The sequence below is a fragment of the Lycium barbarum genome, chromosome 4 (assembly GCF_019175385.1).
Source record: "Lycium barbarum isolate Lr01 chromosome 4, ASM1917538v2, whole genome shotgun sequence".
Classification (NCBI taxonomy): domain Eukaryota; kingdom Viridiplantae; phylum Streptophyta; class Magnoliopsida; order Solanales; family Solanaceae; genus Lycium; species Lycium barbarum.
Genome location: NC_083340.1, coordinates 10,195,593 through 10,208,429, shown reverse-complemented (window position 1 = coordinate 10,208,429; position 12,837 = coordinate 10,195,593). Strand labels below are relative to the sequence as shown.

The 12,837-nt window shown below is 33.6% G+C and overlaps 1 protein-coding gene across 1 annotated transcript; it reads right to left on the bottom strand.

The window, feature by feature from the left end:
• Nucleotides 1-4,931: 4,931 nt before the first annotated feature.
• LOC132638180 (ethylene-responsive transcription factor 2-like) lies at nt 4,932-6,225 on the bottom strand. Its single transcript, XM_060355149.1, has one exon. It carries the CDS (start codon nt 6,014-6,016, stop codon nt 5,195-5,197), a length of 822 nt encoding a protein of 273 aa, XP_060211132.1. The 5' UTR covers nt 6,017-6,225; the 3' UTR covers nt 4,932-5,194.
• Between the last annotated feature and the right edge of the window lie 6,612 nt (nt 6,226-12,837).

The window sequence follows — 12,837 nt, the reverse complement described above, 5'->3', positions numbered from 1 at the left end:
ATGGGTGATCGTAGATAGACTCACGAAAGCAGCTCATTTTCTCCCCGTTAGAACTACATATTCAGCGGAAGATTATGCTAAATTGTATCTCAAGGAGATTGTACGACTTCACGGTATTCCTTTGGCCATTATCACAGACCGAGGGGCGCAGTTCACAGCCAAGTTCTGGAAGTCCTTTCAAGAAGGTCTAGGTACTCAAGTTAAGCTCAGCACGGCGTTCCATCCGCAGACCGACGGACAAGCCGGGCGTACTATTCAGACCTTGGAAGATATGCTACGAGCGTGTGTGCTGTACTTTGGTGGTAGTTGGGATGAGCATTTGCCTCTTATCGAATTTGCCTATAATAACAGCTATCATTCCAGTATTCAAATGGCTTCATACGAGGCCTTATATGGAAGAAAATGCAGATCTCCAATTGGATGGTTTGAAACCGGAGAAGTACAATTGATAGGCCCCGACTTGATCCAACAAGCAGTTGAAAAGGTTAAAGTGATTCGAGACCGACTGTTAACAGCTCAAAGTCACCAAAAGTCTTATGCAGATAATCGCCGACGAGACTTGGAATTTCAAGTGGGCGATTGGGTGTTCTTGAAGGTATCGTCGATGAAGGGAGTGATGAGATTTGGCAAGAAGGGAAAGCTAAGTCCCAGATATATCGGACCCTACCAAATCATTCGCAAGGTGAGTCGAGTAGCCTATGAATTGGACTTACCTTCAGAGCTCGAATCCGTGCATCCAGTATTCCATGTTTCGATGCTCCGCAAGTGTATTGGAGACCCAACAAGAATAGTTCCGGTTGATGATGTGCAAGTAACAGAAAAGCTAACATACGAGGAAATGCCCATTGCCATTTTGGATAGACAAGTACGAAGGCTTCGGAATAAAGAGGTTGCTTCAGTCAAAGTTCTATGGCGGAACAATAATCGGGAAGAAATGACTTGGGAAGCGGAGGAGAAGATGAAATCTATGTACCCCCATTTGTTCCAATCCCCTGAAGAGATTCAAGATGAGACGTCGATGATGTAAGGTATGTATGTTTTAATTTTATGTTTTTGGTCGTGTGTGGCCATAAATGTGTTGATATTGTGATATAGCCCTGTGAGGCGAAGATATTGTGGGTTGTTGTAATGGGAAGGTAGTGTCCAAATTACAAAGGAAACTCTGGCAAAAATTTTCTAGAATTCCCAAGTGTCGAACATTCGAGGACGAATGTTCCAAAAGGAGGGAAGAATGTTACACCTCGGAAATTTTTCCGTACTTGTGTGATGAGTAGAACTATGAAGGGCTTGAGTGAATGATGTTTTATTAAGTCGGGAATGGCTAATTAAGAATTTTTGGAAATAAGAAAGTCGCGAAAAATTTTCAGTCCAGTGGTCGTATATGGCACTATATGGCCCGTAAAGTGATTTACGGACCGTATAGTGCAATCGTCTTTGAGCTTGCCAAAAATCTCAAGTTCTGCCCAGTGTTAATATGGTTAAATACGACCCAGTTTACGGCCCGTAAACTGGTTTACGGACCGTAAACCAGGTCGTAAAATGCCATGAGGAACAGCCAAAACTTTCTGTTTTTGAAATAATTAAATACGGCCATGGAGGACGGACCGTAAATCAAAATACGGTCCGTATATGGTGGTTTACGACCACTGTTCATCCCGACAATTTTTCATTAAAGGTCAGTTTTGTGATTATTAAAAAGGGACTTAAACTCATTTCACTCCATTCTTCATCAAGACAACTCAGGAGACCTCTAGAACATTCCAAATATCTCTTCCATAAGAATCAAAGAGAATCAAAGGGAACATCAAGGTCAACACCACCAAATTCATGGAATCAAGTGTAAGAACACAACAAAGGATCATCTAAGTGAAGAAATTTCAAAGAAGGTGGAACTAGGGTTTTGGCTAATTGAAGTATTTCAACTTAAGGATTGTTCAACCATCATCCAAGGTAAGTTTCATGATTATTCCATGTTGTTTGAAGTATTGGAAAGCTTAGACACTTGAAATGTAGAAGAACGTAGAAATGGGTCATTATTGAGTGAATAGTGACATAAATGAATGATAGTGGAACTGAACTATGAATATTGAAGTGTTGTGAGTACAAATACGTTATAAATGATGTTTATATCATGAAACAGGCATTAAATGCATGAAAACGCAAAGGCGAGTCATAAGGTTAAATATGGGGGAAATTGGAGGAAAATGGTGGATTTTGCTAAACGCACGTAAATGACGATTGTCGATTATGATATTATGAATAATATTATGAATATTGGGAGTTGATATAGAACGTGAGAAAAGTAGTATGAGCAAAGGAGACGCTGCCCAACTTTTCCTAGAATTAGCGATGGGTTCTTGTAGTTAGTTTACTAATGTTGAACCGAATTCTCTTATGAAGGTAACGACGTGATTTTGAAGGAGAGCAAGTGAGCGATAGCCTAGCTAGGCGACCAAGGTATGTGAGGCTAGACCCTTTTCTTTCTATGGCATGAATCCCATGACATGATTTCCTCTCTTTCCCTGATTCTCCTCTACCCGGAAAGCCAAGAGTTTAAGATCATAAATAGCTATATGAGTCAAGAAATATGATATGACGTTCCCACGACGTAAATGATATTGTTCCTTGTACACACTCACCTTATACATTGATCCTTTCAAGGTGAGGCAGAGTATTCATGTATGGCCATAATAGAATCGAGGGTACACGACCTTACGTCACCTCGACGGAATACAGCCGATCTAAAGCCTTTATGCATGTATAATAACAAGTATGTTTTAGTAAGCATATTGTATAAGTATTTTTATAAAGAGCATGTCATAATTGCATTCACACCGGGACTAGTTGGCCGGGCAGACACCGCTTCGGCGGGCGGCGATACGGATACACCACGACCTACGGGCGTGGGCAGACACCACTAGTGGGCGGCATGAGATGGTACCCCGGACACGGGCTAATATTATTGATTATCACACCGTTCCGACATGGACGGGCAGCTTGCATATGATGCATATATGTCATGATGATGAGTATGAGTAAGATAGCATGCGTTACTTCTTTATGATTATCAGTCAGATCCAGATGCTTCCTGTTGATGTTATCACTACATTATTGATGCCTTCTTTCATTGCTTATGCCTCTCATACTCAGTACAATATTCGTACTGACGTCCTTTCTTCGGACGCTGTGTTCATGCCCACAGGTAGATAGGGAGGAGAGCTTGGCCCAGATCCTCAATAGCTGTCAGCGGATAGAGAGCACTCCATTGTTCGGAGGTGCTTATGGCTATTCTTTTGATGTACATATACATATGCATATTTTGGGCACGACGGAGTCTTGTTCCGTCTGTTTATACAGTATGTCAGTAGAGGCTCGTAGATACGCAGTGTTGGTTAGATGGTCTCACAAAAATGCTATTATTGTATATTTTATTTTGATGGCCAAGAGGCAATGTATATAAGTATTTATATTTTATTTAGAATATGATTTCTCATGCTATTCGATACTAAGTTGGTAATAGACTATTGAGTGAGTAAGATAAGTAGTAGAGTGAGCGGTGCTCGGTAACTAGCTCCGGGTACCCGTCGCGGCCCCTAGTCGGGTCGTGACATTAGCTGTTCAGATCTGAACTCCATATGCTTCATGTATTAATGGTTTTTGGGGTTGTTCGGTATTGTTTTTGGAGTGGAGGAGAACAGTGGTGGATCGAAGAAAGGCGGCGGAGGAAGGAGGAGGTTCTCCAGTTTGTTGTGGTGGTTTGGTAGGGTTTTTGGAGTGAAGCAGGATGGTGGATCAGAAGAAAGCCGGCGGAGGAAGGAGGAGGATTTTTCCAGTTGTTGTGGTGGTTCGGTAGAGTTTGTGGTTGTGGTGTTTCAGTATATTTCTGTATATTTCAGTATATTTCAGTGTACTGTTTCAGTATATTTCGCTATATTTCAATGTATTTCTAATTTACGACACAGTTTCTGATACATTTCATTGTATTCCATTGTATATACGCATACTACAATTTTATATTTCTTAAACAATCAACCATATTTTATTTTATTCGAGTGTATATTTTTCTGTATTTGGAAGTGTTTCTAAAAGTTTGGAATGGAGCAATTTGGAGAGAGATCATGGGTTGTTATGGAACTTCAGTCGTTGCGTGATACACGATTGATTTAATTTGACTTACCATTTAAAATGAAAGAAGAGAATATGTTCCACAAATACAGCTTATTTTTACTCTGCCAAATTTTGTATTTTCGTGTATTTCAAAAACACGAAATACAACCGAATACAACAAAAACGAGCAAAAAACTTTTGAATGGAGTGATTTTGATAGAGAGACGTTAGCTGTAATGGAACCTCATGAAGTTTGCATGAATCATGGAACCATTAATACAAATTACCATATAATTTGAAAAAGATTTTTATTGCCATAAATATAGCCTTTTTTTATTCAACAACCACGCTATATTTCACTGTATTTCAAAAACGCGAGATACAACTGACATACAGCCAAAATCAGCTATGAATTGTAAATCTTCAACTTATAGCTATAACTTGTTAGAAACTGTTAAAAGGTAGTTATTTGTGTAAGTTTTAGTATATCTTACGTCAACCAATGTAATGTGACATTGTTTTGTGGAAATTTTGATTATTTATCCACTTTTTCAAATGTTAACATTGCTTAAGAAAAATCCAATGTATTTCGTTGCGAAGATGTTACGTATTCCTTTGTACGTTTGACTGATCTTTAGCCTAATGCTCTCTCTCCCAAAATAAGTACTAATAACTTAGCAAAAAAAAAAACTCAAAATAAATGTCATTTTAGTATTTCTAGATAAAAATTGATAAGTGCTTTCAACTATGCCCTTAACATTAAAGAAGTAGTTTTCTTTAATATTGATCAATGTGTAAAAAATCACCTAAAAAATAGAAATAATTTAGTAAACTCTATATTATATTTATTGATTTTTAATGAATGTATTTTTTGACACTTATTATAGGACAGTATAATTTAACCATTCTCAACAAAGCTTACATCATTAAGTGGGGAAAAGGAAGAATTTCAGCGTTATGAACTTATGATAGTGCCATAGTGGAGTACTTTACAATGGAAATTCATTCATTCAACCACAGGCCTACAGTTTTATCAGAACTCTTAAACCCAAATATGTAATCATCGAGAAAACCGAACCTGACCCACTTATGCTCCTTGAGCAATCTTCTTCCTCCTCTTCCCCGACGCATTATCCGACGATGAAGAATGCTCCGGCGACATTAACGATCTCTTAGAACCAACTCTAACAGGTTCAGGTTCACCAGAATTAATCCTTAACGGAAAATTCAGCATTGCACGTGATCCCCGCATGCGAAACGCTGCCTTATCGTAAGCAAACGCTGCATCCTCCGCAGTCTCATATGTACCCAGCCATACCCTTTGCCCCTTTTTCGCTGGATCCCTAATCTCCGCCGCAAACTTCCCCCACGGCCGCTGTCTCACTCCTCTATAATGCCTCGGCTTCTGCGGCGGCGCTGCCACTACTGGTGGTTCCACTTTCACCTCCGGTGGGGCGACAAGTTCCGTAAAATTCCATATTTCAGGTGATTGAACTGAAATTTGAGCCGAGGATTTATCAGAAACAACCTGTAAAGGTAGGGGTAAGGTCTGTGTACACTCGACTCTCTCCAGATCCCACCTAGTGGGATCATACTGGGTATGTTGTTGAACTGAACTTTGAGGCTCTAATTTGACGTCGGGGATTGCAAGATCAGACAGCTGGGATCCATAGCTAATGCCATCATTAAGGATGTCGGAAAGAAATGTGTCTTTTGTATAATTAAATTCATTTGGCAAGTAATCAGGAAACGTATTGGACTCAATGCTGTTATTTCGGCTGTAAGTTGAGGTTGAATTTTCGGAGCTTGTTGTTGTTACTGGATTTTCCCATTCCCAGTCTTCAAGTAACTGAAGGTTAATTGATTCAAGAAGGGTATAATCATTTTCAAAGTCTATACTTCCAAACATGTTTACTTTTTTTTCTCTTTGGAAAGGATGAAAAAATCTTACTTATGGTGATGGGTTTAGATTGTTGAGAGTGAAATTTAGAGGAAACAGATGAGAACATTCTTGGTGTAATGGGTGAATGGGGTATATTTATAAGAAAAGTGGTGCATGCACGGAACTAAGTTTCGCGATTGGAATGATTATAGTAATGTTTGTTTAAGGAAAGTTTGAAATTTATTGCGGGGATTTGAGCTTCCATGAAGTTTCTAACAGGAGAGTTTTCAGGACTTTTGACGAAGAGGTTTGCACGCACGTGGTTGTTTTTCTATGTGACTAGATGGCTTGCGCACGTGCCCAATACTTCGGATTATAGTGTATCTACGTATATGTAGTTGTGTTTAGATAGTGATAATATATATATATATATATATATATATATATATATATATATATATATATATATATATATATATTATGTTTAAAATACGATTAATATAACATTATAGTTTGTACTCCGTATCTAAAACTTTATTATATTCGTGTTTGTTATGAAAATTTATTAATATTTTTTAAAAGAGAAGATTTCTTTAAAAGAAAACTATTTTCCTCTCTTTGAGATAAAATAATAACAATATTTAAGCATCAGTTGATACTTTCAATTTTAATTCGATTAATTTAAAGGTGTAAAATATTTATTATTTTTTATCAAATTTTGATTTGGATAATTCTAATTCTAATTCAAATTATTAAATTAATTTTACATGTTTAAAACGAAACAAAGTAGAAATTGATTTTTTATTTAAACGAAAAAATGCTATTTTTTAAATTTTGGTAAATATTCTCGGTTTAGCTCATTTTACTTGTAGAAAAATAGAAGTATAATAAAGTATTTCTATCTACTTTTTAGAAGAGTTGGTAATATAAAGTATAAAACGTCATTTTTTTGCCCTTAAATAAAAAAGTGGGTGGGACCACAAAGGATTTTTTTGACCTTAAATAAAAAAGTAGGACCGAACACGGACGACAATCTTGTCTCTATAAACCGGCTCTTCTATATAGCAGTAATAGTAAAATAATACATATAATTTTTTTATCAAATTTTGATTTGGATAATTTTAATTCAAATTATTATATTAATTTTACATGTTTAAAATGAAACAATGTAGAAATTTGATTTTCTATTTAAATGAAGAAATTCTATTTTTTAATTTTTAGTAAATATTTTTTGTTTAACTCATTTTACTTGTCATGTTGTTTTTTACACGATTTTTTTAACGAAACGTCAATTAGAATTAGAATTTTACTAATTTACCTTATTAATTATTTGATCTCCATTTAATATTATTTTTTCTTTTATGACATTAATCTCATTTATTAGAGTAAGGAAAAAATGAAAAAGTAATTAAATTCTATCTTATTTTTTCTTTTCTCATTTATTAGAGTAAGGAAAAAATGAAAAAGTAATTAAATTCTATCTTATTTTAATATATAAGTATTTTAAGTATGTTACTGTACAATAATTTCATTTGCTCCACTAATTGGTTAATACGCATGTGGTAATGAATCCATCATTATTGATTTAATTGTTTGATTTTCTAAACACTTTTTTTTCAACATTGTTTGTTTTTTTAATATGGGATTCACTTTTTTTTTTTTAATATTGCTTGATTTTGTTAATACGGGGTTCACTTTTTTTTCCCCGTGAGTTTGGACGTGGTGGGTTCCACTTTTTTTTCTTCTCTTTTTTTTAAAAAATACTGGTTGGTGTTTAATATGGGGCCCACAATTTTTTTTAATACTGGTTGGTGTTTAATATGGGGCCATGAAGAACTTCTATTTTTTAATTTTTAATAAATATTTTTTTTAACTCATTTTACTTGTCATGTTATTTTTTACATGGTTTTTTAAGGAAACGTCAATTGGAATTATAATTTCACTAATTTACCTTATTAATTATTTGATCTCCATTTAATATTTTTTTATGACATTAATCTCTTTTCACATTTATTAGAGTAAAGAAAAAATGAAAAAGTAATTAAATTCTATTCCACTTTTTTTTTTCCCGTGAGTTTGGATGTGGTGGGTTCCACTTTTTTTTTCTTGTCTCTTTTGTTTTTTAATACTGGTTGGTGTTTAATATGGTGCCCAATATTGTTTTTTAATATTAGTTGTTATTTAATATATATGGGGCCCATAATTTTTAACATTGTTTTTTTTTTAATATGGGATTCACCTTTTTTTTTTTTTTTTTTTTTAATATTGCTTGATTTTGTTAATATGGGATCCAATTTTTTTTTCCCGTGAGTTTGGATGTGGTGGGTTCCACTTTTTTTTTTTTTTTAATACTGGTTGGTGTTTAATATGGTGCCCAATATTTTTTTTTAATATTAGTTGTTGTTGGGGCCCACTCTTTTTTTGACATTATTTTTTTTTTAATATGGGATTCACTTTGTTTTTATATATATATATATTGCTTGATTTTGTCAATATGGATACTCTGTTCAAAATACGATTAATATAACATTGTAGTTTGTGCCCCGTATTTAAAAATTTATTATATTAGTGTTTGCTACGAATACGCACGTGGCAATGAATCCATCATTATTGACTTAATGAGATACTTTGGACATTACATGAATATTGTTTGATTTTTTAATATGGGGTACACTTTTTTTTTTTACATTATTAATTTGCACTATTTTTTTAATATTAATTGTTGTTTAATATATATGGGGCCCATAATTTTTTTCGTGTAGGAAAATTAAAATTATGGAGCCCACATTTTTTTTAATATTTGTTTTACACTATATAAAAGAGATGGGACCCACAATTTTTTTTTTAATTAAAGTGGAACGGACGATGAAAACATGAGCCCCAACCGGCTCTTCTATATATCTATGTGATAATGTATTAATGTTAATACTACAATTTCTTTTTTACTCTTTGGATGGTGCTATTTTCCAATTATGTATAACTAGTTAATTTGTTCGTGCTTCGCACGATCACGAATGACCTCATTGAACTTCGAATTATTCTTCTCCAATATTTGAACATTAAAAATAACAAACGTCAAATTGTTATAAAAAATAAAAATATTAAAAATATTTCAACTAAAGTTAATATTAAAAATAACAAAAGGCATATTCTCGTAAAAATCATATATGTTGACGATATTCCAACTTAAATTAAAAGACAATGAATGATATAAAAGTATTACTCTTTAATCAATTCCCCCCCCCCCCCCCCCCTATATATACATAAAAAGAATGGATTCTTCGTCTTCGCGGCGTATTCTACACACCTTCAACAAATTTATGAAATATCTTTCCGAAAATTTAGTAGAAAATGAGAGATTAAATTATTATAATACCAAAAAGAAAACAAAAACGAATATATAAGTAATATACATAAAAAATCTAGAAAAAATGCTTAAGACCGAAAACCAGATATGGATTAAGGCATTAATTACATTTGTACTTACTCAATGGTGGAGTCCTTGAGGAGAGAATATGTAACAGTTATGTTGCCTATTAGTCCTAATTAAAATATTATAAATATCAATCGATCTCACTTGTATTGTGCACAACAAACTTCTTAAGGTCATTGAAAAGATAGTGTCAAGTCTTAATTTCAGAATTTACTTTGTGTTGAGACACATTTCTTGAATTGTATTCTAACTTTGGAGTTACTACACTTTTGTCTTCATAAACACATTGAAGAAGAATTTTCAATTAGTAAACCTTGCGCAGGTACATGTGAAAACGTAAGCGCATTCTTCAAATGTTTATTAAAGTATAAAAAATTCTCCCCTTATTCAGCATGCTTTTTTCTCTTTACCAAAATTTCAACTTAAAAAAAAAAAAAAAAAAAAGAGCTCTCTCAACAGCAATCAAATTGTCATTTTTTCTTCTTTAATTTTTTTGCAAAATTTTGATGCTTCAGCAAAATCAAGAATAAAAACATGTTCTTTCCCATCATTAGTTTCTCTTATCATTCATATAGATAATAAAAAAATTGAAGAGAAAAAGAAAATGCTGGAGCGACACTATACATGTACGCCAGAGAATAATCATACCAAAAAATGAAAGTCGTAGTACTGTTAAAAATCAATACATAAGATTACATATACAGAAAACAAAAATCATGTAAATAATAGTGTCAATGACCCCAAAAAAGATAATTAAATTACAAATGTAATTCATCAACTTTGTTATCTTCTTTACCGGAAATTCTAAACACCTCAAAAAGCCTACTGCTTCTCTAAAACCACTATCTGAAACAACAACATATATTAATAATTAGGTTAAATAAAAAGTAAAAAATACGTACTGATTCTCAGTAAATGACATAGGAAATGGCAGCGTATAGGCAAAGTAATGTGGAAGAATATAGTATAAAAGTAAAAAAGTGCTGATAAAGGAACGTGGAAATGACAGTATTAGAAGTAATGGAACTAGAAATGGATGAAGATCAAAGTAAAAAAATAAGTAATGGCATTGTATGAATGAAAGGGGCGTGGGTTTGTGGTCTAGGATTAGATGGAAAGGATATGTCGAGTATTTTCTTAACTAATTAATTAAATAATATAATAAAGGCAAAAAATTGAGAATTAAGATAAATGCAAATGCTGGGCTTTTGGGTTGTCACATCAGCGGGCTTATGTCCTGCTTTTATATATATATATATATATATATATATATATATATATATATATGATTGTATATTTTGAAAAAAGATCAAATATGTTCTTAAAGTATTTGAAATTAAGTAAATGTGTCTGTCATTAATAGTTGAGTTCGCATATGCACTTACAGTTCAATAGTTTGATTTGGTCTGAATATGTGTTAATTTAACTAGAGCCCCTTAATTGGATTTTAATGAGTATAATTCATGGGTATTATAGACAAAGGGTATATCTGCTCAATTTTACATATTTTAAAGATATATCCTACCCTTTTTGCTTTTAATCAGCTAATTAAGTTAATCGGGGGCTTCCGTTTAATTAAGTGCATATTTAGACCAGCTATGAAACGGTAAAAACATATGTGAGCTAAACTATTAACGAAAGTCATATTTTCGTAGTTCCAAAATACTTTAAGACATATTTGAACGATTTTCGTTGTATATTTGGAATTTAGAAAATAGAAAAAAGGTACAAATGATATGATTTGAGTCATTTGACGTCTAAATATAATATCCTGAGTTTTTTGCCTCAGTTCTTACGGATCCTTTTTTGGTCTGTGTAGCACATAAACTTCATCGCACCTGTGTCAAACAGGTGAATTCAAAATTTAAATACCATGAATTTGTGGATAAATACTTATTCATATTGAGTATTTATGTCAATTTAATAATATATGGTATATGCTTTTACAAACACGATTATCACGAAATTATAGTTAACTAATATATATTTTCAAGAGTCCTTAATTCTCGCACGACCAAATTGTTTTATAGGATTCAAAGTTAGATGCAACTCTAAGATTTGAATTTTATGGGTTCAATTTCGAAGTTATATTACAATTATTTGATTTGTTGGGTTCGAAATTGTGACGCCCCTGACAGAGGACTGGTTGATGACAACGGGTCAAGCAGGATTGTCAGGCTTCTAGGCTGGCAAGCTTTTGAAAATGAGTTGCACATGACACCTTAGGGAAATTATATATCAGATGGGAGAGAAAAGTGAAGAGCTCTATATAACATAGCTCAAGTTTATATGGTACACGCGCTTTGGGGCTTATGGCGTAACTCGAAAAGACAAAATCGTGTGGGCCTAGCAACAAAGCGGACTATACGATGTCATGGACTTGGAACGTGACAAACATGGTATCAAAGCCAATACTCCTTAGTACGATTGCGGGGCAAACCTCAACGAGGAGGCTGTGTCCCTAAATGGGAGTGGATATATGTGACGTCTCTGACGGAGGGTGGACTGATGAGGGCTGGTCAAGCAGAACTGAAAGCTTCTAAAGATGAAGAATACAAGACACCCTAGGCGAATCCCACATCGGAATAGGAGAGGAAAATGAAGAGCTATATAAGGCATAACTCAAGTTCACATGGTATGCACGCTTTTGGAGCAGGATATGTCGTAGCTCAAAAGACAAATTGGTGCAGCCCAAGGCCCAAAGCTGACAATACGTGTCACGGACGTTGTGACAGAAATATATTTTTTGCACTAATTTAGTGAATTTTTCAAACTCATATACATAATTTGAACCAAATTAATGTTACTATTTTTGGACGAAATCGTAATCAATGCATTAGATCTGCTCCTATTCAATATCTATTATTTGTACTTATCTAGTGAATATTTAAACACATACAAAGTTTTAGCTATAGTTGATGAATTCGGATGAACCCATAAACTATGCACTAAATCGGCCCCTGCGTGTTAAACTTAAATTACATTAGTTGAGCATGATTTACGGGATAATAATTAATATAAGGATACACATATTTAATCATGGCTAAATGATTAAATGCAGTATAAAAACATATGAATATATGTGTTGAAAGATTTAAATTAAACACCAATTAGGGGAAAACTATTCAGAGAATAGGGCTGCTAATTAAAATTTCAACTTTATTACGTTCTTAATTTGAACTTCTTTCTTCTTTTTTCGCTTTTTTCTTTTTTTAAAGAATGGGGGTTTACTTAACAGACGCGAAAGCAGACAGCTATTAGTCAACTTACACTGATCAACTTTTAAATTTTCTCCATAAAACTTTTTTGTCTACTTTTTTCTTTAAAAAAATCAAAAAAGTTACAAATTGTCCCTCAATAACAGCTTTTCAAAGTTTTCAGCTTGTACTTTGATTGCAATTCATAGTCATGATAA

Excerpts from the sequence above, each read along its gene's own strand:
- LOC132638180 (XM_060355149.1), bottom strand. The coding sequence starts at position 6,016 with ATGTTTGGAAGTATAGACTTTGAAAATGATTATACCCTTCTTGAATCA.